At 41.6% G+C, this 19941-nt stretch overlaps 2 protein-coding genes across 2 annotated transcripts; both read right to left on the reverse strand.

Annotated features, from left to right (window-relative positions):
- Nucleotides 1-114: 114 nt before the first annotated feature.
- LOC114793390 (oxysterol-binding protein-related protein 7-like) lies at nucleotides 115-9428 on the reverse strand. Its single transcript, XM_028985106.1, has 22 exons — nucleotides 9333-9428; nucleotides 7011-7236; nucleotides 6766-6900; nucleotides 6639-6692; nucleotides 6430-6543; nucleotides 6158-6334; nucleotides 5930-6050; nucleotides 5206-5324; nucleotides 5037-5123; nucleotides 4774-4927; nucleotides 4153-4286; nucleotides 3674-3766; nucleotides 3419-3596; nucleotides 2836-3125; nucleotides 2625-2762; nucleotides 2436-2499; nucleotides 2272-2350; nucleotides 2004-2148; nucleotides 1740-1890; nucleotides 1520-1646; nucleotides 1118-1240; nucleotides 115-1037 (listed from the first exon to the last, which is right to left on the reverse strand). Exons 2-22 carry the CDS (start codon nucleotides 7140-7142, stop codon nucleotides 929-931), a joined length of 2724 nt encoding a protein of 907 aa, XP_028840939.1. The 5' UTR covers nucleotides 7143-7236; nucleotides 9333-9428; the 3' UTR covers nucleotides 115-928.
- Nucleotides 9429-11304: 1876 nt separating this feature from the next.
- Nucleotides 11305-16419, reverse strand: LOC114793439 (proline-rich protein 15-like protein A). Its single transcript, XM_028985192.1, has 2 exons — nucleotides 16167-16419; nucleotides 11305-12940 (listed from the first exon to the last, which is right to left on the reverse strand). The coding sequence occupies exon 2, from the start codon at nucleotides 12898-12900 to the stop codon at nucleotides 12571-12573; it is 330 nt and encodes a 109-aa protein (XP_028841025.1). The 5' UTR covers nucleotides 12901-12940; nucleotides 16167-16419; the 3' UTR covers nucleotides 11305-12570.
- Between the last annotated feature and the right edge of the window lie 3522 nt (nucleotides 16420-19941).

Below are 19941 nucleotides of genomic sequence, written 5' to 3' on the forward strand. Positions count from 1 at the left end.
AATCAAGGTTTGACACAGTGATTCCATAGGATTTGCCTAAAAGGGACAATTAAGTCACTAAATGGCATTAAGGTTTTTATTCATTAAAAAAACAGAACACAATTTTTACCCCAATTCAACAATTTCAGTTTTAATATTTATTCAAAACAAATAAACTAACAAGGGCAATTACATAAATACAGCTCAGAAAATTAAGTAAAATGGCACTTTTTCTTTGACAAAACACGCTGTTGAAACATCCACAAAATGTCATTATTTCAACACAGTGAAAGGTTCACCCAGTTAACATTTAAATCACCCTGCACTAAGTGTTGGCAAAGCACACAAAATTTGGCTCTTAAATCCCCTTAATCTGACAAAAAGTGTTCTACTGTGCCATGAAGGACAAAACAGGTAAAACCCGCAACAAAATACATAAATATACAGATTGAAAGAAGCACTTAAACTCACTAAGATCTGGGAAATGCTTTCAAGTCTGAGACTTTCATTAATGCATTTTCAATGTCTCTACAAAGACTGAAAGTAAAGTGGTACAAATGAATCTTGAAACAAGAAAAAAAAATACACAATTTTAAATGATAAGGGCTGTGTGTGGTATGCTGAGAACACATTTTTTAAAAGAAAGATTTGTTTCTAAAATTTGGTTCAATTAGGCACTCACTTTCACACATTTCAACTAGGGAGTGCAGGTTGGCAACTCAGGAACATCAAAACACTAGGTGGCCCATATTGGTCTATGTTTATCCAAGACTGTTTTCATGTATTCCTGTTTGGCACATTCCCCACACGGCAGCAGCATCGAGTGGCTCATCAGTGCACGTAAAAAAAAAAAATAAATAAAATAATAATTGATCCTTCACATTTGGTCAAATAAGACCAAGTATTTGAGGTCCACATGCAAGAGTCAAGCTTCTTGAAAGAGACAGCGCTACCACAGATCCAAGTTTTTTGTGTTGGCAAATCCTGGATTTTCCCGGGTTTTCCAATATGCTCCGTTATAAGCCCAAACTTCCCTGCCAGCCTCATCCAAAGATTTGCTGTATAAAAAAAAAAGTATATTAGATGGCACATAAAACAAATTTGTAATTACAGTTAGTCATATAAAGGGGATACTCACTAGAAGAAACGTGGAACATGCTCTTCCCCTTTCTTGGCCAGTTCTTTCCGTCTATCTCGTTGTTTCTCCTCTACCTCGTCCTTCCGCCTATCAGACTCATCAACTTTGCCCTCTTCAAGAAGTCTTAAAGAAAAGATATTAAAATAAATGAAAAAAATATTCACCCTAAATATTCAGGTCTAAATATTTAGGTATAGAAATTCAGGTCTTAAAGTGAAAGTGAAGAGATTGCGCTTCAGTTTACACTTGCATCATTCTCCCAAACACAAAACTACATTAATCTGACACACAGACGCAAACTGTTACAATATTGTGATATATATATATATATATATATATATATATATATATATATATTTATATGTGTGTGTGTGTGTGTGTCACCTTTACTTCACAACCCACCTCTGGTCAGGCCTGAATCGAGTGTCAGTGGGGGGCAGGATGGCCTGGAGTTCTGGTGTGAGCTCATTGAGCTCCCGTGCATAGTCCGAGAAGCCATAATATAGGAAGTGATCCTCTGGCTGACCGTCTGAATTTAAAGAATATAATAATTTTTGTGTTCAATGGGGTGACACAAACATTAACTTTAGCATGTACAACATTGTATGATCAAAACACTCACTGGGCTTCCAAAGACACTGTGGTGTGGACAGGGTGTCACAGAAGATGCCCTCATGCCAGGAGCCACCAAAACGGTGGACTACCTCACCAGTAGCATTCAAGACCACACCCTGCACCTCATTTTTGCTGGTGTCTGAGCCCCAATAGCGTGACTGCAAACATGTAGAAATACAGTGAATAACAAAACAGTCACTCAGTACATTTAAAAAAAAAAAAAAAAAAAAAAAAAAAAAAAAAAAAAAAAGTTTTACATCCAGGGACTAACCTTAACAAAGGTCATCTTACAAGTGCAGACATCACTCTTTGTGTTGCGGATGATTACATCACCATAGTGCTCTAGCCATCTCTGCTGGCTGAATACATTATGGATGCATGTGACAGCCTTGTTCCATTCGTAGTGGTCACCATACCTAGTGATTTATTTAAAAATAAATAAATAATTATTTATTATAAACATCCAAAATGTATTTTCTGAAATCACAATTATTATGAATTGCCATAGCCAAGCTCAAAGGGAGTCACTTGAGACCTACCTAGGCAGAGTGACATTGACCATTCCACTGGAAACTATCTCCACCGACTTGCCCCAAAACTTGTTTTTCCACCTCTGGTCTGGGAGGGGAAAAAAAAAAAAAAAAAAAATTTCAAAAAAATAAAATCTAATAAATAAAATCAAGATACTGCTATTTTATTTTACCTTGCCAGAAAGTAAAATTTTCAGATTCAGCATGGCAAGCTGACAATGGGGGATGATGACTGACCTACAGAAAGGAGAGAAGGGGGGGGAAGAGGAGAAAAAAAAAAAAAAAAAAAAAAAAACTTTTACAGGAAACACGATACAGGAAATATATACATAATGTGACAATTCAGCAAAACCTGTTCCTACCTGCTCACTGACAAAGCGGAAGCCACGGTCGTTTCTGATACTCTCATAAGTCTCTCCCAGGACAGGGTTGAATGGTTTGTAGCGATTACGCCACGAGGCCCAAGCGTAGCCCGAAATTGAGAAAGCAGCCATGTACACCTGTAACAAAATGTCAATCAGCTTATTTTCAACACTAAATAACAGACACACAGACAAACAAGGAAATTCGTACCATTCTCTCGTAAGGGTCATCTATGCGATTTGCAATGTCCAGCAGGTGGGAATACTCCAGCTCCTCACTCAATCTCTGAAGAAAACACAGGGGCTCATTCAGGGCCACGGGCATGGAGACCCGGGACAGATCCTTCCCGATGTTGTTGTAGAGGATGGAGAGGATGCCAATGTGACTGTTGTCAGCACAGTGGGCCGGCAAGGTCCTTCTGCGTGCGGTGTCTTTAGGGACGTTGTTGGGTACGTCATGTGCACTAGATACACTTGCTTGGTATTTCAGGGCTGTGGTCACTGTGGGTGTCAAGTGGATATAAACAGGACATCAATGCCATGGATACACTCTGGTTTTTATTTAAATTAACATTACTTCAAAACGTTTCCACATCTCATCTACTGTGGGTGCCTCATTAAGACATCAGGCATTTAATCACCTTTACTGTTGCAGGAACTTGTTAAACAGTTCCAAATAGACGGATTTTTATATTGTCTCCTGAAAAATCTGCCAATGATTTGTTTGCAATTCAAAATAAGGGTCTGGATCAGAAATGTACCTCCACATAATACATCAAAAAAGAAAGACTCACAGTGGGTCTCCTCCGGTTCTGAATTGCTGGTAGTGATATCACTCAGGCCTGACTCATCTGAAGCCTCGTTTTCTGATGAACTCTCAGTGGCGAGGACCTCACTGGCATCGTAGTATTCAGCAACAGATTCAGTCACAGACACCTGGCGGTTGTGATGGCGGGCAAGGGAGGGGGTGGGCTGGGGAAAACTCAATCACGTGAAATTTCACAAGGAAATGAAATTTGAACAAGGTTTTTTTTGTAGTATAACCTCACCTGGTCCTGGCGCACAGTGCAGAAAGACTCCTCTGTTGAATCTGAGGACAGGGACACGGAGTGTATCTTGGTGAGACGGGACTGCACCTCCAACTGCAGAAATTCATGACAAATGGTACGAGATGAATGCAAAAACAATTCAGTTTAACATTAAAAACACAAAAGGAAACATGCTTTCATGTGGATTAAAATCTCATGGAAACACATATTGAGATCAGAGTTAGTTTTCCAACTTGTGTGGAGGGGGGGGGGGAGAGAAAAAAAAAAAAACAAAAAAAAACATGCGCAACCCAAAACAGCCCTAACTTGTTCAGCGGTTTCATGGGAGCTGTGAATGTTTTAAGAAGAGAAGGTGCGGCAGGTTCTTGTCCTCATGGTATCTAAACAATACCGGCATTCAGATAGATTGTTCGAAATCTCATGTGACTATGAAAGAAGAACATACCACACCTGGACCCAGCAGTTCTCAGAGATCTTACCTCAGAAAGTGTAGTGCACAAGGTAGCCAGCTGGTCAGAGGTGGACTGGCGTAGATCTGGTCCAGTCCAGGCCTGTCTGACACGCTCCCGCTCCATTGAGAGAACCTCATGGATTGTCTTCAGTGACGTGTGCACTGGAGAGAAGGTGGAGAAACATCAGATCCTGTTCTTAATGACAAACATTACATATGAAGAACATGAAGAAATAAATCATGAAAAGATTGAGACTTAAATGAGCTTGCATTTCCACATTTTCCATTTAAAAAACAATTATAAATTATGTGAATGCATAATGCCAACAAGAAATATAAAAATAATATTAATAAGAATACTCTGTGCTCAACAAGCACCTCTCTCCTTCCACTACGGTGTACCCTGTTACTACAGAAAAGTAAATCAATTAATGTGCAGTAAATAAATAAATACATAAATAAATAAAAACAGCACTAAGAAGAGCTTAGGCAGCATGTAAATCTACAAGAACACAACTCATACAAATATCATGAAGAACGGGCCTGTGAAGTATTTAGTGAAACTCATAGACTGTGATTCAGCTACATATATATGGCAGTGATTGAGCAGTTCCTGAAAGAACCCCAATGCTGCGCCGTTTCAACTGACCCTTCATTGACATGGCATAGATATCCTTATGCAGCTTCTTGCCCTCGGGTGAGGTGACCGGTGGCGTGGAGAGCTGAGAATAGACGTAGTCGGGGATCGACTGGACTGAAGCGCCCAGGTGTGACGTGCTGGCATAGTGACTTGGTGTATATTGCTAATAAGAGGTATAGAGAAAAACATTTGAATAAATAAATAAATCAAATGCAAAACATAAAACCAAACTTCTGACTTTTAAAGAGGGGAACAGGCAAACATCAACGGACCATGCCAAGGGCCTCAATTCTCGACAAAGTACGCGAGTGTCCCCAAATCTTTCCGGATTTCTTTTTTGGCTTTTCCAAGAACAGATTCTAAACAGGAGGGAAATATATGTTACCGCAGGTCTCATACATTGCTAAAATTGGGGAGCAACGCTATGAACCAGGCCCCTACCTGCATGCTGATGCGGTGTTCCAGGTCTTTGTCTGTGATTGGCAGGCCTCCGTCCAAACAGTGAAGCCTTTGGATCAGCCGATCCAACTCGGCCAGGTCCAGCTGACACCGACTCAGCTCTGAAAATTCAGTATCAGAACATTGGAATCGGTACAAAAACTTGAATATATGAGCTGGATTAAAAATACAACTACATTTATATTGAACCAATAGGTAAAGTATTTCTTTAATGGTGAACGTCTAAATATCTTTAAATAACAGACATGAAGGTGCTGCTGGACCCTGCTATATACTTCTAACTGAATGCCACTAAGACTTGCATGAATAATATATATAACATATGCAATGTGTCAAACACAGAACGGTCTCTCCCAGATATACCTAACTAGCATGTTGTCATCATTTCTATGTCTAGTTCCTTAATCCCCAGATTAAAGAAGTGAAATAAAAAGTGGTCTCAAATGCCAGACACAGGAACTCAGAGTCTTACTAAATAAAAAAAGTTGCCAAGCAGGCCAACACCAGCTTGACGTACACTTCAGGTTCTAGATTGGAATGTCAGAACAGAATGTAAGAACAGAAGGGCCAGCATTAATTCTTGAGATTCCAGCATATTGCAGAACAAGGATGCCAACGAAATGTAATCATTGAAACCCACATTAGTCTTTAATAAACTGACAGATTAACGAAGAGATGACATTACACCCTAAGGAACATGAATTACCCTGTGTGCAGGAGTCGGCATTCTGCGTTTGCTGAAGCCAGGCCGAGACTTTGAAGCTCACACCAGATGAAGCTGTGACCGTCTGTTCCAGATCAGCATCACCCTCTGTGCCCTGGAAATGCTAAAAACACAGAAAAGGACACAGAATGGGTATAAAAATACCGCAAGTCATGCTGTACCATGGAAAGCATCCATGCGGCCGCGGGAAAGCCCGTTTCTTCTACTCACCATGCTCGGCATGTTCATGCTCCTCTGGGCAAAGCTGGCCACAGCCGGCAGGGAGTTAGTGCCTGATGACAGGGCCTGCAGGACGCCTTGGTGATGGTTCATGGCTTCATTCTTCTTGTACACGCGGTGGGCTGACAGCTTTGTTACCCAAATGTAGAACATCTCGTGGTTCTTGGTCTGTTTCGGAGGGAAGTCAGACTTCAGTCGAGAGCTTGTGGCATAAAATAAATGTATCATAGGCCAAGACAACGCCGGTAAATTCATCTTCAAACCTTCATGTGGAAGATGTTATCCCCTGCATCGAGGTCAATTCGTCTGGACTTTTTATTAATTGACATCACAGCGAGACTGACTTCAAGACTCCCATGGATTTTGCCCTTAAATATCTGAAAAGAAATGGAACATTTAAACATTATTTATCTACAGTAAACTGCAAAACTTAAATCATTTTAAACATAATGGGCTAGACAAAAACACTCACATCCTGAGGAGTTTTGGAATATTTCAAAATGCCCTTCTCCAGATGAAAGTATCTCTGCAAAGAGGGAATGAAATTTCAGGCTTAGACATGGATTTGGAACAATAATATTAATAATCTGGAAAGTCACCTTGTGCCAGCCTTGCAGAGGATACTTCCTCTTCTTCAACAGGAATCCCTCGCAGATGCCAGGCATCTCCGGTGTCTGGTCGGGTTTGTGGTTGTCGGGGGGAACGTCAGGCATTACCTCCCAGTCTCTCGAGTTCTGCAGACGCAAATTGGGCGGGAAGAACAGATGAATGGGAGGCACAAAAAAAATTAAAATAAAAAAAAAAAAAAAAAACTCCGAGCATTTCTGCCGGCGAACCCACTGACCTGGCGAGAGTGCCGGGAAGAGCCTGTGCTGTTGGTGCGAGAGTGAGTGGGCTTCAACATCGCCACGGGGGATTTATCCAGCCCACTGATCATGGACTGGCTGGAGGTGGGGGGACGCCCCTGATACTCCATTTTCCAAAAGAGACAAAACACAGTCCAAACCTAATTCCTGAAATAATCTGCTGTCTGCCTCAAACACTCTTCTTCATTGCAAAGGAACAGACACCTGAAAAAGAAAAGGGAAGGAACTCAAAAACAACTCAACAAACAAGTCTGAAGAAGTTTGACGGGGCTGATTTGTCAACACTTGACAAAAAGTGTTAGAAGGCACGCAGATTACTTTATAAATCTTATAGATTATTGAAAAATGTATACATGTTACAATATCCATGCACAGACCACCCTCCAGGCATAAGTTCTACCACTCATAGGGTCTTAATATTAAACCCTGCTGGATGTCAGTCAGTACGACTAAGCCAAAGATGATGGAATGAGGATACCAACAACCAGATTCCAGTTAATCAGCTAAAATGTGGCGTATGCAGCCGCTGGCCGAGCCTCAAACCGTGGACTGGAAAACAAGTGCTCTGATTTACAGTCTAGAGTGCCAAAGAAGGGAACACCTTACATTAGCAGACACTACAGAGTCCTCACACACCAGGAAACGGTTGCTCTACCAAAGATACAAACACGAAGAAAGCAAGCATGGCCAAGCAATCAAGGGGCATTAAGATGAATCCAGAAAACTGGCTCATTCCAACATCAGGTTACCAGTGCCCACAATCTAGGCATGTAACTGGTGGCTGAATGACAATAATTACAATAATAAAGTGGCAACAACCCCAAAACCATGACACACCCTCATCTTGGTAGCGCAGGTATTGCCACCTCAGCAGTCAGGCATTCAGAGGGGACATCCTGAATCACCATAAACCTGAACGGCCCTGCGGCTTCACCTGGGCAACAGGATGAAATATGAAATGACACGCCTTAAAAGAATGACAATAACAACGCACAGGGATTTCTATACAAGTCATGTCTTTCTAATACCACTACGCATTACTCAGTAGCATACTTTGTTCACAAAACATCTTAAAGGGAGTGAAGAAAGGAAGAAAATTAATCCATAACTTTTACACAGGGAGGAAAAATAAATAAATACCCTCGTCAGAGCTACACCCCTTCCAGTCACTTTCAAAACAATTCATATCGCCATACTCGTCACATGATCACTGTCTGACGAGACAAGTCAAAAACTATGATATGCACCTCGACTCGAGCATCGCAATCTGAGGCATGCGGCCCAACCACAACCAGCTCAGGACTGATCTATCAGCACAATGGGCTGTGGCGGCTGATGCCGTCTGTCCATCTAAAGTGGAGTGATTGTCACATGTGATACACAGCAGCACAGCACACGGTGCACACAGTGAAATTTGTCCTCTGCATTTAACCCATCACCCTGAGTGAGCAGTGGGCAGCCATGACAGGTGCCCGACAGGTGCAGTGTGTGGGGACGGTGCTTTGCTCAGTGGCACCTAGTGGTACCTTGGCGGATCGGGATTCGAACCGGCAACCTTCTGATTACGGGGCCATTTCAGTTTCAGATGGCTTTTTTTTTTTTTTAATAGCGTTTCAGAGCGTGATACTGGACTGTTGGAAATGCCCCTCTAGAAAAAAAAAGCCTTTTTTATTTAGGTCCTATAAACTAAAGCAAGGCAAGCAATCACGTAGGCCGTTAGATTACATTAATTAACTTATTAAAGAGGTCAGAGGGCACCAAAAGGAGCATAAAAGGCAGAACATATGGAGGCCAGTCTTTTTTTTTTTAACCAACGAAGAAGACGCACGTGCATTGTTTAATAAAGACCATGATAACTAGCTCTGGAAACCTCAACATCAGCACAACCTGACAGGATAACTAAAAAAAAAAAAAAAAAAAAAAACACTCTTAGATGTACAGTAAAGAGTAGTTTGAAGGTAAACGTTAAAACTTTTTTGGGCACAAGATGCCCGCTATGCGCGGAACCGGCTGGACAAGTTGAACACGCCCGTGAGAAGACTTGGTCCTCAGCAGGTATCGACCGTGAAATAAAAAGATTAAAAAAAACAAAAAAAAAAAAAACACACCACCACATAAATGCAGTGGAGAGGAGGAAAACGCATAATATCCGAGATAGATCAACAATCCAATTTTTTTTACAAATTTCAGTGCCTCCCTTGTAACATAAACAGCAAAATTTCACGCCAAGAGGCAATCATAACGTGCCGTAAAATACACGCGCGTATTTGAATGGCTCTGACGCACGGAACGACGCTCACCTTGCTGTTTTTACGCGCAGTGGGAGACGCGCTTCACCTCCACCGACAGACGAACTAACACTGAACTGGCGGACAACAAACCTTCAAACTTCTTAACCCCACGCGAGATGCTGCCGGCTGACGTCACTGCTGCCGCCTCACCTGCGGGCTGGTGTTGCCAGACGCTTGCAGACAAACCTGCAGTCTTGTCGCGCTTGAGACGAGAGGCTAATTGCTAAGTTGGTCTGTTCGCGTTAATTTGTTGTGTCTGTTTCTATTGTACTAATGTCGACGGCGGCCTTGTTACTGACCGCCTGTCTTTCCACCTGTGGGTTGCCTCACCTTTTCGCTTATAAAAAGCAGACCTGGCAACGCGAGTGTTTGCGGAGACGTGATTCTGCTCTCAGATCTCGGTCGAACCCTCGGTCGAATTACCCAACGCATTCCCCTCCGAGCGCACCTACTGTGACTCTTAACCTGGCAAAGCACGTAAACAATGATCAGCAGTTGGAAAGAGGTTTGGATATCGTGCCCTGATCAGTGAACGTAACGTGCCGTGTCGTGATCGCCAAATTAAACGTACCCACGTGATTAAACGGACGGACCCTTTTTATACTGGACGGGCTGAAGAGGACATGTGAAAGTTTAAAGAGATCGAATAAGGTGAACACATACACGCACGTGTGTCGTGCGCGCTGACTGTCATTTGGACTTCATCGTTGGGGGGCTACGTGACAGTAAACAGCTGAGTGACAGATACCATCTGTTTTAGCGCGAGCTCAGATTCACCGCGACAACTGTGAGTTCCGATGGTGGCCAAACTGGTAGGACAGACCTGTCATTCACAAAACTCCGCACCAGTTTCCGCGCTCAGAATGGAATGGCAGAAAAGTTTCTCAGGGAAGTTCCTTCGCAGTGTTCAGTAAATGACGGCCAAATAGCAGAATAAACATTTCAAGAAGATAAAAACTATCTAGATAGAAACGTTTTATACTCGGAGTCGTATGGATAACATATGGATAAAAGGCACAGTAGCCTAGAGAGTAAAACACTCACCTATATGAACCAGAAAACGTCAGTGACAGGTTCACTATCATTATTACCATTATCCCAGAGTGGCTCCAGGGGGACCGTCCCTATTGCTGCTCTGCTAAATCCACAAATGTAAATGTTCACCAAATAGTGTATTGCTATCAGACGCAACGTTATGACTACTAATTGCTGAAAGGAATAGCATTGATTATCTTGTAAAAGTTAACTGGTAATTGGCTGCCAAGGCGCAGTGTTGTACATGGAGGGTAAAGGCTGGCCCGTGCTGTCTGATCTAAGAAATCTTTTTTTTTTCCTTTATTGTCTAATACAAATGTGGTCATTGCTGGTTCACTCAGCACCTCATAGATTGTGGTGTATGCACAAAGAGCAAGTGACCATTAGAACTGGACTTGAAGGGTGTGAAGGGTGTGGAAGGGTGGGTGCTTGTGCATAATTTGAACGGTGGTAGTAGCCTAGTGGGTAACACACTTGCCCATTAACCAGAAGACCCAGGTTCAAACCCCACCTACTTCCATTGTGTGGGGTTTACTACCAACCGTAAGTTGCTCCTGTCCCTGTAACTACTGACTGTAAGTTGCTCTGGATAAATGCTGTAAATGTAAAAAGGTAAATGAACGGGGAAGACATGGCACCAGGATGCACCGTGGGAAGAACATGCTGCTGGTGTGCAGTGTGATGCTCATTGAAACACTGCACTAACGATTTGATTTGGGGAAGGTGCAACGGACACGAGCTCTGCCCTCTGCTGGAAAACAGATGTTACAGCATGCAGGAATACGCAATCGTCCAGCAGGGGGCAGAATGTTGCTGAATCTCAGACTTCAGTTTCCACCGTGATTACAAAGTGCGTAAATGTAAAAAAAAAAAAAAAAAAAGGAAGCAGCAGTCTAGCACATGAGTACAGTGTTAGTACAAAAAAAAATGTAATTAAGTGCGCACATTTTTAAATCAAATGATTTATTATAATGGGTATAAAATTGTCAGATGTCTGTTGCATATTTTACAAAATCATTTAAAATATAAATTTTTATAAACACATCTCTGGTCAAGAATAAATTCAAAGCAATATAAGCCACCCAGAAGGCACATATTCAGCTTTGTGTCTAACTATTATAAATTACATTTTTCTAATGTTCACATTAGAAAGACAACCAAGAGGGAAAGACACATGAAAACAAAATACAAACAAACAAAACACTGAGGTTACAGTATTTAACATTTACTCAGCATTTCCCCTGATATATTAATTAACATATTTAAAAAGAAAAGACACAGTAAATCATTGTGTATTTAAGGCATTTTATACATAATGCGTAATTCATTTCTTTTTTATGAATATGACTGTGCAGTGAAACTCGCCTGGACTTCCCATAGAAACAATGAACGGTCACTTCTGCAACAAAGGGCAGTGGTGGCCTAGCGGTTAAGGAAGTGGCCCCGTAATCAGAAGGTGGTTCGAATCCCGATCCGCCGAGGTGCCACTGAGCAAACTGCTCCTCGGGCGCGCCTGTCATGGCTGCCCACTGCTCACCAAGGGTGATGGGTTAAAAGCAGAGGTCACATTTCGTTGTGTGCACCGTGTGCTGTGCTGTGTATCACGATGACAATCACTTCACTTTAAAGATGAAACCACCAATCAGAAGTGCTTTCGAGTGTCAAGCTTTTTTATTTTCTTCTAGTGCATGCTGTTTTTTTATATGTAAACTATTTGCTTTCTATGCACCAACAGGCACACAGACCAGTCGGCTCCAGTGTGATGCTGCCACCGGACTGGTGATCAGTTAACAAATAAGCGATGGCATGGACCACTGACATTAATAATTAAACTGCTAACTGGAGCCCACACACCCAGAGGATGCCAGTGGAGAGTTAAAGTTATCTTCTTTCAGGGGCCCATTGATTATGTATGGAATCCTAACCTAGCCTTGGACCCCTGCTCTACATTTTAATATAAAGTGTGTGCGTATGTGTGTATGTGTCTGTGTGTCTGTGTGATGTCAGTATGCTTTAACCTCTTTAAACCACTAGGCCATGATACCCCTCCTCGGACAAAAAGTGAGCTCATGCATTGACATGTTGCCCTTATGTGTGACTGAAATGGGAAATAGGTGTTTATGGAAGGTGGCCAAGGTTATGTGTGTGTGTGTGTGAATTTAGGTGAGTATGCCTTGAGTGGAGACTGCAGCAGCATGTGTGTCTCTCTCCTCTATTGGCCTCTCTGGTGGTTCTCATTGCTGGGCTCATTGCCAGCAAACAGTTCCGGGTTCTCGGCCAGTGTGGCTCGGATCCTCTTTTTCTCCTTGTAGCGCCCTGAGTGTGAGACCTTCACATGCCGGCCCTTGGTGGCCGTCTTGTCCACGATCTTCTCCAGGCGGGCGTTGAACTGGCTTTCATCCGGGCACTCGGTGGCAGGCAGTGTTCCGCCATGGCCCATGTTGCTGCCATGTTCGGCTGGGATCTCGTACAGGACTTTGGACTCTGACTTCTTCTTCCGCATGAACGTCAGCTTCCACCAGCTGGGGGCTGGTTCAGCCATCGCCGCACACCAGGGGGAAAGGAGAGGAGCACAGGTTCCGCTGTGGAGCACACGGAAAGTTGAATTAGTTCAACGGAGGAGCAACCGCTGAGGAAAAGTGTATGAAAGCTGAGCTGCTCCGGGGTCATGGGTCAGATATACAGATCTGTGTCTGGGTGTGGCGAGGCCTCCTGAATTTTTCAGTGTCACTCAATAGACACCATATGGTGGCAATACAGAATGACTGTAGTGCAGGGGTCATGTTACTGGCATCGCGTTTCACACAAACTCACGGCAAAGCAGGCCTGTTGCTAAGGCGACAGTACCTCTTCTTTATTAACCAACGTGATAACGATATGAGCCGTCTAAGACCATCATGGATGGTGTATGTGGCTTTGGTCTTAAGGGAGTCGCACCACACCTCCATTCATTGCTGTTTACCTAGGATGTGGGCACAGATTTGTTGCTGACACAGGTACATGTGTAAAAAGTTTTTTTTAAATAATAATAAATCAAACTTTCACTGCCTTTGCAATGATATCATATGCAGACAAACGCCATAATGCCTTTCAGGCAGACACAAAGACACAGAGAAGAAATTCAATCTCATGTATGGATGTGCAAACAGATAATTCAAACAATACACTGGGAGATGCGCACACACACACACAAAGCAGATAAAACCTGTGGCTTTGTGTCCCTCTCAGTAAGAAGGTGTGGTCCTTTTCCCTCTGGTTGCTGGGCAACAGTGTGGACATTTCCATACCATATGCTAATAGCTTTGGCATTTGTTGGTGATGACTTTCTGCCCCTGGGACTCGCTCAGAGTTTCTGTGTGAGCAAGCGGGAGCAAGTGGTCGTGTCGTGACTCCGAGGTACAGAAAATGTCCTGGGTGGCAAAGTTAATGTCTGTTTCCCAGCAAATAGCCCAGTGTTGATGGGAAGAGCACAGACATTAAAGTAACGAGGCACACCTTAAACTCCTCTTATTAGGCCATGCAAAAAATGGGGCATGGAGTGTGTTTTAATGCTTTATATATATAAATAAACAGTGTTCTGATCCTAAAAGATTTTAATGTGGCTCAGATGCTTACATTAAGTAGTAAGCATCTTTTCTTTCACATTACGATTATGTATTAAGTGTTGTACTAATTAAAACTTAAAAATTAATGAATGTCCAATCAGTTGATATAACCTGATCTTATGTGGGCAACATATTAACCATAACCTTTGTAAAAAATAAATCCCTGAACTATAACCAATATAACAATGAAAAACAACTGTTTTGAGTTTAGAAATGGTATCATCTGTGAAATGACCGACAAACAAAATTAATTTATATTCCTTCTTACATTTTTCATTAAATTTGGCAAAAGTCTATTTGGTACTCAGCAAAATAATTAAACTTTTTTATTATAGCTCACATTATTTAAAGGAACTGGCATTGCATTGTTGGGGGTTGAGCATTCAGGCTAGTGTTCTGGATATTAGCAGAATTAGCTTAAATTAAAATACCGCTTCTTTGTACCTGAACCCTTCAATTCAACAAAAGTAACCTTTCACCTAACTTTTCACATATTTTACTGAGAATTCCATGTCCATTCAGACAGTCAAGAAACTAGTCATTGCTGCTAGAGGCTTGGGTGGAGATGGTTTTACAGGCAGTTTTTAGCATTTTGAGCTGCAATTGCTCAATTTCAAATAAGATCTTGAGGTTATTATTATCATTATTGTTTTTTCCTTTTTATAGAGGAGGACTTCACAACGGCACGGCTTGATAATCTGATAATATTTAGACAAACTCCAAACGAATCACAGTTTCGGCCATGCTTCCTAATTGCATTGGTCAAACATGCAAATCAAACACAAACACACCCTCGGGCGAACCGTTTGAGCATTGGGCGAACTCGCTGAGCGACTTTGTTGTTAGGTTGTCAGTGAGTTATGACGCCGGACTGAAAAAAAATATCTCACTGGTTCTAGGTCCTGTACCAAAATCATTGGGAGTGCATTGCTAATCTGAAAGTGGTGACATGGACAGAAGCACAAGCTTCACTGTCACCCAAGAGAATGCTTTGCACAACAAATCACTTTAGCCCCAGCTTCAGGCCTTCACCACTGTTTGGGCCCCTATCAAGGGCCCCACTGTGGACATACAAAACCGGCTTGTTTTTAGCTGAGCTCCTCAAAGGGGATTCAAAGTTTCCCTTGATAAGAATATTTGCTCATACAGTAAAGAGCACAAAATACTTCTTTAGCCTTATTTTACCCAATTCACTTTATCTCCGCTGATACCATCAGCTGCACAGACTGAATGTTTTCTCAAGGCAGGGCTAAGGGGGAAAAATCCATTTTTTTCATGGAAAGGATAACACCGGGCTGGTGTGATTGCATAATTGTACAGCGCCCACTCGTTTTTTATGTGCTCAGGAAATACTATCACAGGTTGTGTGCAGGAGTGTAACCCTAAAGCATCGTGTTTCTGAATAAATGACAAGCGATACTGCAGCGATATTGCCGAGAGGCAACACTAACATAGCAGTCTCAAACAAGCTGTGGGCATGAAAGTGTGTGTGTGTGTGTGTGGGTCATCCAGAATTAAAATACAGTGACATTTCATTCCTAATGTGAATATTATTTATTACTGACTGTCAGTCACTGTCAATCCCTGCAAATACACAGCAACTGTATTACATTAAGGACATTAAGAACTATTGTGCATTCACACAAATAGCAGCTGTAAAATATGCTGGTTTATGACTACAGGGAGCACAACGTTTAGCAGTTTGATAACCAAGGCTTTCGACCACTCTGTTGACCTTTGCAGACTGTTACTTAAGGATTTCTGCAGCCAGTCATGGCACATCTTGAAGATCTGAATGTTCCTGAAGGTCACACTGTGACTAATAGAAATATGAAACTGTGGAGGCATAGTGCCACCCCCGCCATATTGAAACGCATGACCATACGATATTTCAGACAACAAGTAAATAAACACACCAGCCCTTTTTTCATTTTTTCTTTTTTATATCTTTTAATAGCATGTGCAACGTAAGCCTAAAAATAAAAAAACAGAGGTCACAGAGTGGTAAACGTGTTGCACCGACTCATACACAGACGGTTACTCAAAAGTACCTCCGTCCAAAGGTCATCTTGCTTCATGCACAGCAATTTTAGCCTGTAGCCTGCAGGCTAACTTTTAAATCTGCACGTACAACAATCTGGATTTTTGGACTGTGTTGTGCCTCCTGTATATGTGAGCATAGTGCGCGTGAAGCTCAACTCACCTGAATGTCTGTGTGATTGTGTATATTTCCCAATTTCAGATGCAGCCTTCTTCTCAGCAATGTCCTGCTCGGGAAAGTCGGATAGCTCACTTCCAAAATGTCAGACCATTGCTGCTTGCTCTCTTTTCCCCACCTGTACTCTCCAATCCGGGCCCTTTCTAACCTCACTGTCCCTATTCCTTCTCTCCTGAACAGTGTTTGCTCAGCTTCTCTCGCTCTCGATAGCCAGGTGCAATGCTACAGGTGCATACTCTCCCCATCTCCACCCACACACACACACACACACACACACACACACACACTAGCCCCACCCATCACTTGCGTTTGAACAAACACGACATGGGTGACGGTGGCAGAGGAGGTGAGCTGTCCATTGACAAACCCAAACTCCACTCTGATCATAGAGCAGTAATCCCAGAGAACACACTCAGAACACACACCTTTTCTTTAGATCAGGGTTTACTGGATTAAAGCGGCTAATAAAAATTGTGTTGACATGGCAGCGATGGCAGCTGCAGATACATTTAGTGAGTAGACAATGATAAAGCAGAGAAATGTAAAACATAAATGAATCTGAAAATTGTTATACGTGGATAGACAGACAGATAAATAGATCCCATATGCTAGGTGTAGGTGCAGTTTTAGGGAAAGATGGTGCATTTGCAGCCAAAACATCCGGTGCAAAAATAACAGTGAACTCAGAATTCCCATATTTATCGTAGGCATGATTGCTTTTGCCATACTCCATCATATCTGTGAAACAGGTTAATGATTAATAGATGGAATCGCACCCGCAATGTGATAAGGCCACTATAATCAGCTTTTTGTGACTTTTTTTTTATTGGACTCTTACAAACAGACTTCCTTCTTATTGTTCTTGACTTCAGTTGGTGCCTCTGGCTATTACAGTCAGATATTACAGTATTTTTGCCAGACAATGTCTACCCCATGTCCACCCAATGTGTGCATCGATTTTATGGAAAAAGCTGTACAGCACCTACTTTTGTACAACCTCACATGTACCTGTGAATAAAAAAACAATGGGCAACAATTTTTACACAGGGATCAAAGGCCTCATGTCATCTGACTGTGCTACGCCTGCCAGTAACCCCCCCAGCACATTGCACTTGTCTAATTCACATCGGCCCAGCGGAACAGCAAAAGGACACAAGCGGCAGTGAGGAGCCTACCAATTTACCTCATATTTTAATGTGTGTGTGTGTGTGTCAATAATGTGTGTGTGTGTCATTTGAATATGTATGGCATAAATACAAGGATTTTTTTTCAGGATGCTGTAGAGCTTGACCCCCTACTGCAAGATATACTCAAGCAGCATTGACCCCCATTTCTCTTACATAACAGTGTTTTGAATGAGCAACCAGGAAGGAGCTAGTGCACAAATCTTCTCCAGTGGATCTCATGCAAATCGGCGAAACAATGGTGTGGCGTGGCGTGTCTCCATGTGCTTGCTGCCCTAATCCTTGTGTATCTGATGTGCAAGTTGTAGATTAAATGGTAAAGCAGTTTCACGTTCAAATTTACATTTAGCTCGTGCTCTTATCTACAGTGAACTACACTGACCAATTACCTGATCAGTCCCTTAGAGCAAAAGTTTCTTGCTCAGGAACACAATAATACAGAAAGTACACTTAATTTGACTATTTCTAATTTACTACAGTATTTCTACTTAGGAACACTTTTTAAAAACTTTTTACTCCACTACATTATGTGTATGCAAATGTGATTGACATCTCTTTCTTAAGAATTTATACAAACATCAGTTTGTATTGTATTAAATCTGATTTTGCCAGTTTATATTTATGCATACACAAACATAATACATTATACACATTATGCATAAAGGTGAAACACATTAAAAGGAATCTAATTTTGAACCTGTGTCAAAATTGTAATCCTACTTAAACTTCAAAAAATAAATCTAGCTTGTTCTCAACTCTGGTTTGCCTTCAACCTTTTGTGCTTATGATCATTTTAATTGACACAATTTCTAATAAAATATTGGTGTGCCATGAGTGACATAAATACCATAACCTTAAATGAGTTGATTTATGCAGGAGACCTGTATCAAAATGGATAACAGAAAATGGGAGGCCAGTGATAATACAATACATCACCATACATTTCCTTTAGACTCTCCAGTACATTTGAAGGTTGTACACATCCACCACTGAGCAAGTATTTTAAGATTGTTACTACTGCATGCATTCTTCTAATTTACAAAAAGAACACATGCATTAATCCAAGTGCTAGCTCTTTAGCATGATACACTACACACATAGCAGCTGTAAAAATAGACAATAATCTGGATTATGACTACAGGGAGCACAACTTTTAACAGTCTGATAACCAAAAAAACTTTGTTTAAGAAAATAAATTAGGCTCAACCCAATGATTCTTAATTCTTCAATCGACATACCGATTTATTTGGCCCTTCATACACTACCATTAAAAAGTTTGGATGCACCTATTTAGTTATTTTATTTAGACTAAAATGGAGGCTATGTTAGAATAATCCAATGTATATTTTGTATTTTTGCAGTAGTCGCTTTTTTTTTTTTACCTATATGACTGCTTTATTTACTATTGTCACCATCAAAAGACCCTTCACAAGATGTTCATTTACATGAGTGAATGATTGAGGACTTTTGGAAATTATCTTAAGGTGGTCGAGAGAAGATGACACTGTGATATGCTGCCATTAAAGCAAAAGCTCACTGCTTTAAAGAACCTTCAGCGTTTTCTGTTTATTACTCATGTGTGTTACTGCATTGTCCTGTGTTTAGGACAATGGGTCTTTAAAGTATATATTTTAACCCACTTAACCCCAATTGCAGACTACTAGAAAACCTTTTGAACAAGATTAGTTAACACGAAAGGTCATTTGAACCAGATATTCACTTCCTTATGATATCTAACTCACTTTCTGAAACCCTGCACTCTCCCTGAACTGGTGTTATCCTCAAGTGTGTATACCTACTACACCTCATTAACTTAAAGTGGTATACTGTACATTTACAGCATTTATCAGAGGCCCTTATCCAGGGCGACTTACAATCAGTAGTTACAGGGACAGTCCCCCTGGAGCAATTTAGGGTTAAGTGTCTTGCTCAGGGACACAATGGTAGTAAGTGGGATTCGAACCCGGGTCTTCTGGTTCATAGGCGAGTGTGTTACCCACTAGACAACTTCCACCCTGTATTTGGGATATATATCTCACTTGAGGACAACACCAGTTCAGTGAAAGTGAAGACATAACATATTCATATATATATTAATATGTGTGTGTTTGTGTGTGTGTGTGTGTGTGTGTGTGTGTGTGTGTCTGTGTCTGTGTGTGTGTGTGTGTGTGTGTGTGTGTGTGTGTGTGTGTGTGTGTGTGTGTGTGTGTGTGAATTAGAAGAATACATATTCTTCTAATTCACAAAAAGAGCCCATGCATTAATCCAAACATAATATATATATATATATATATATATATATATATATGTGTGTGTGTGTGTGTGTGTGTGTGTGTGTGTGTGTGTGTGTGTGTGTGTGTGTGTGTGTGTGTGTGTGTTTATATTGTCGGATTGGGATTCGAAGTGGCAACCTTCTGATTACGGGGCCGCTTCCTTAACTGCTAGGCCACCACTGCCCTTACAGACATGAGGTAATATGGGAATTCCTCTGAGGATCCTTTATTTACTTTCTAACACAGACTTTTTGATTGTGTTACAAGTAACCGTACCGTAGTACATTTCAGCTGTCAACAGCT

The sequence above is a fragment of the Denticeps clupeoides genome, chromosome 7 (genome assembly GCF_900700375.1).
Source record: "Denticeps clupeoides chromosome 7, fDenClu1.1, whole genome shotgun sequence".
In the NCBI taxonomy this organism is placed as follows: Eukaryota; Metazoa; Chordata; class Actinopteri; order Clupeiformes; family Denticipitidae; genus Denticeps; species Denticeps clupeoides.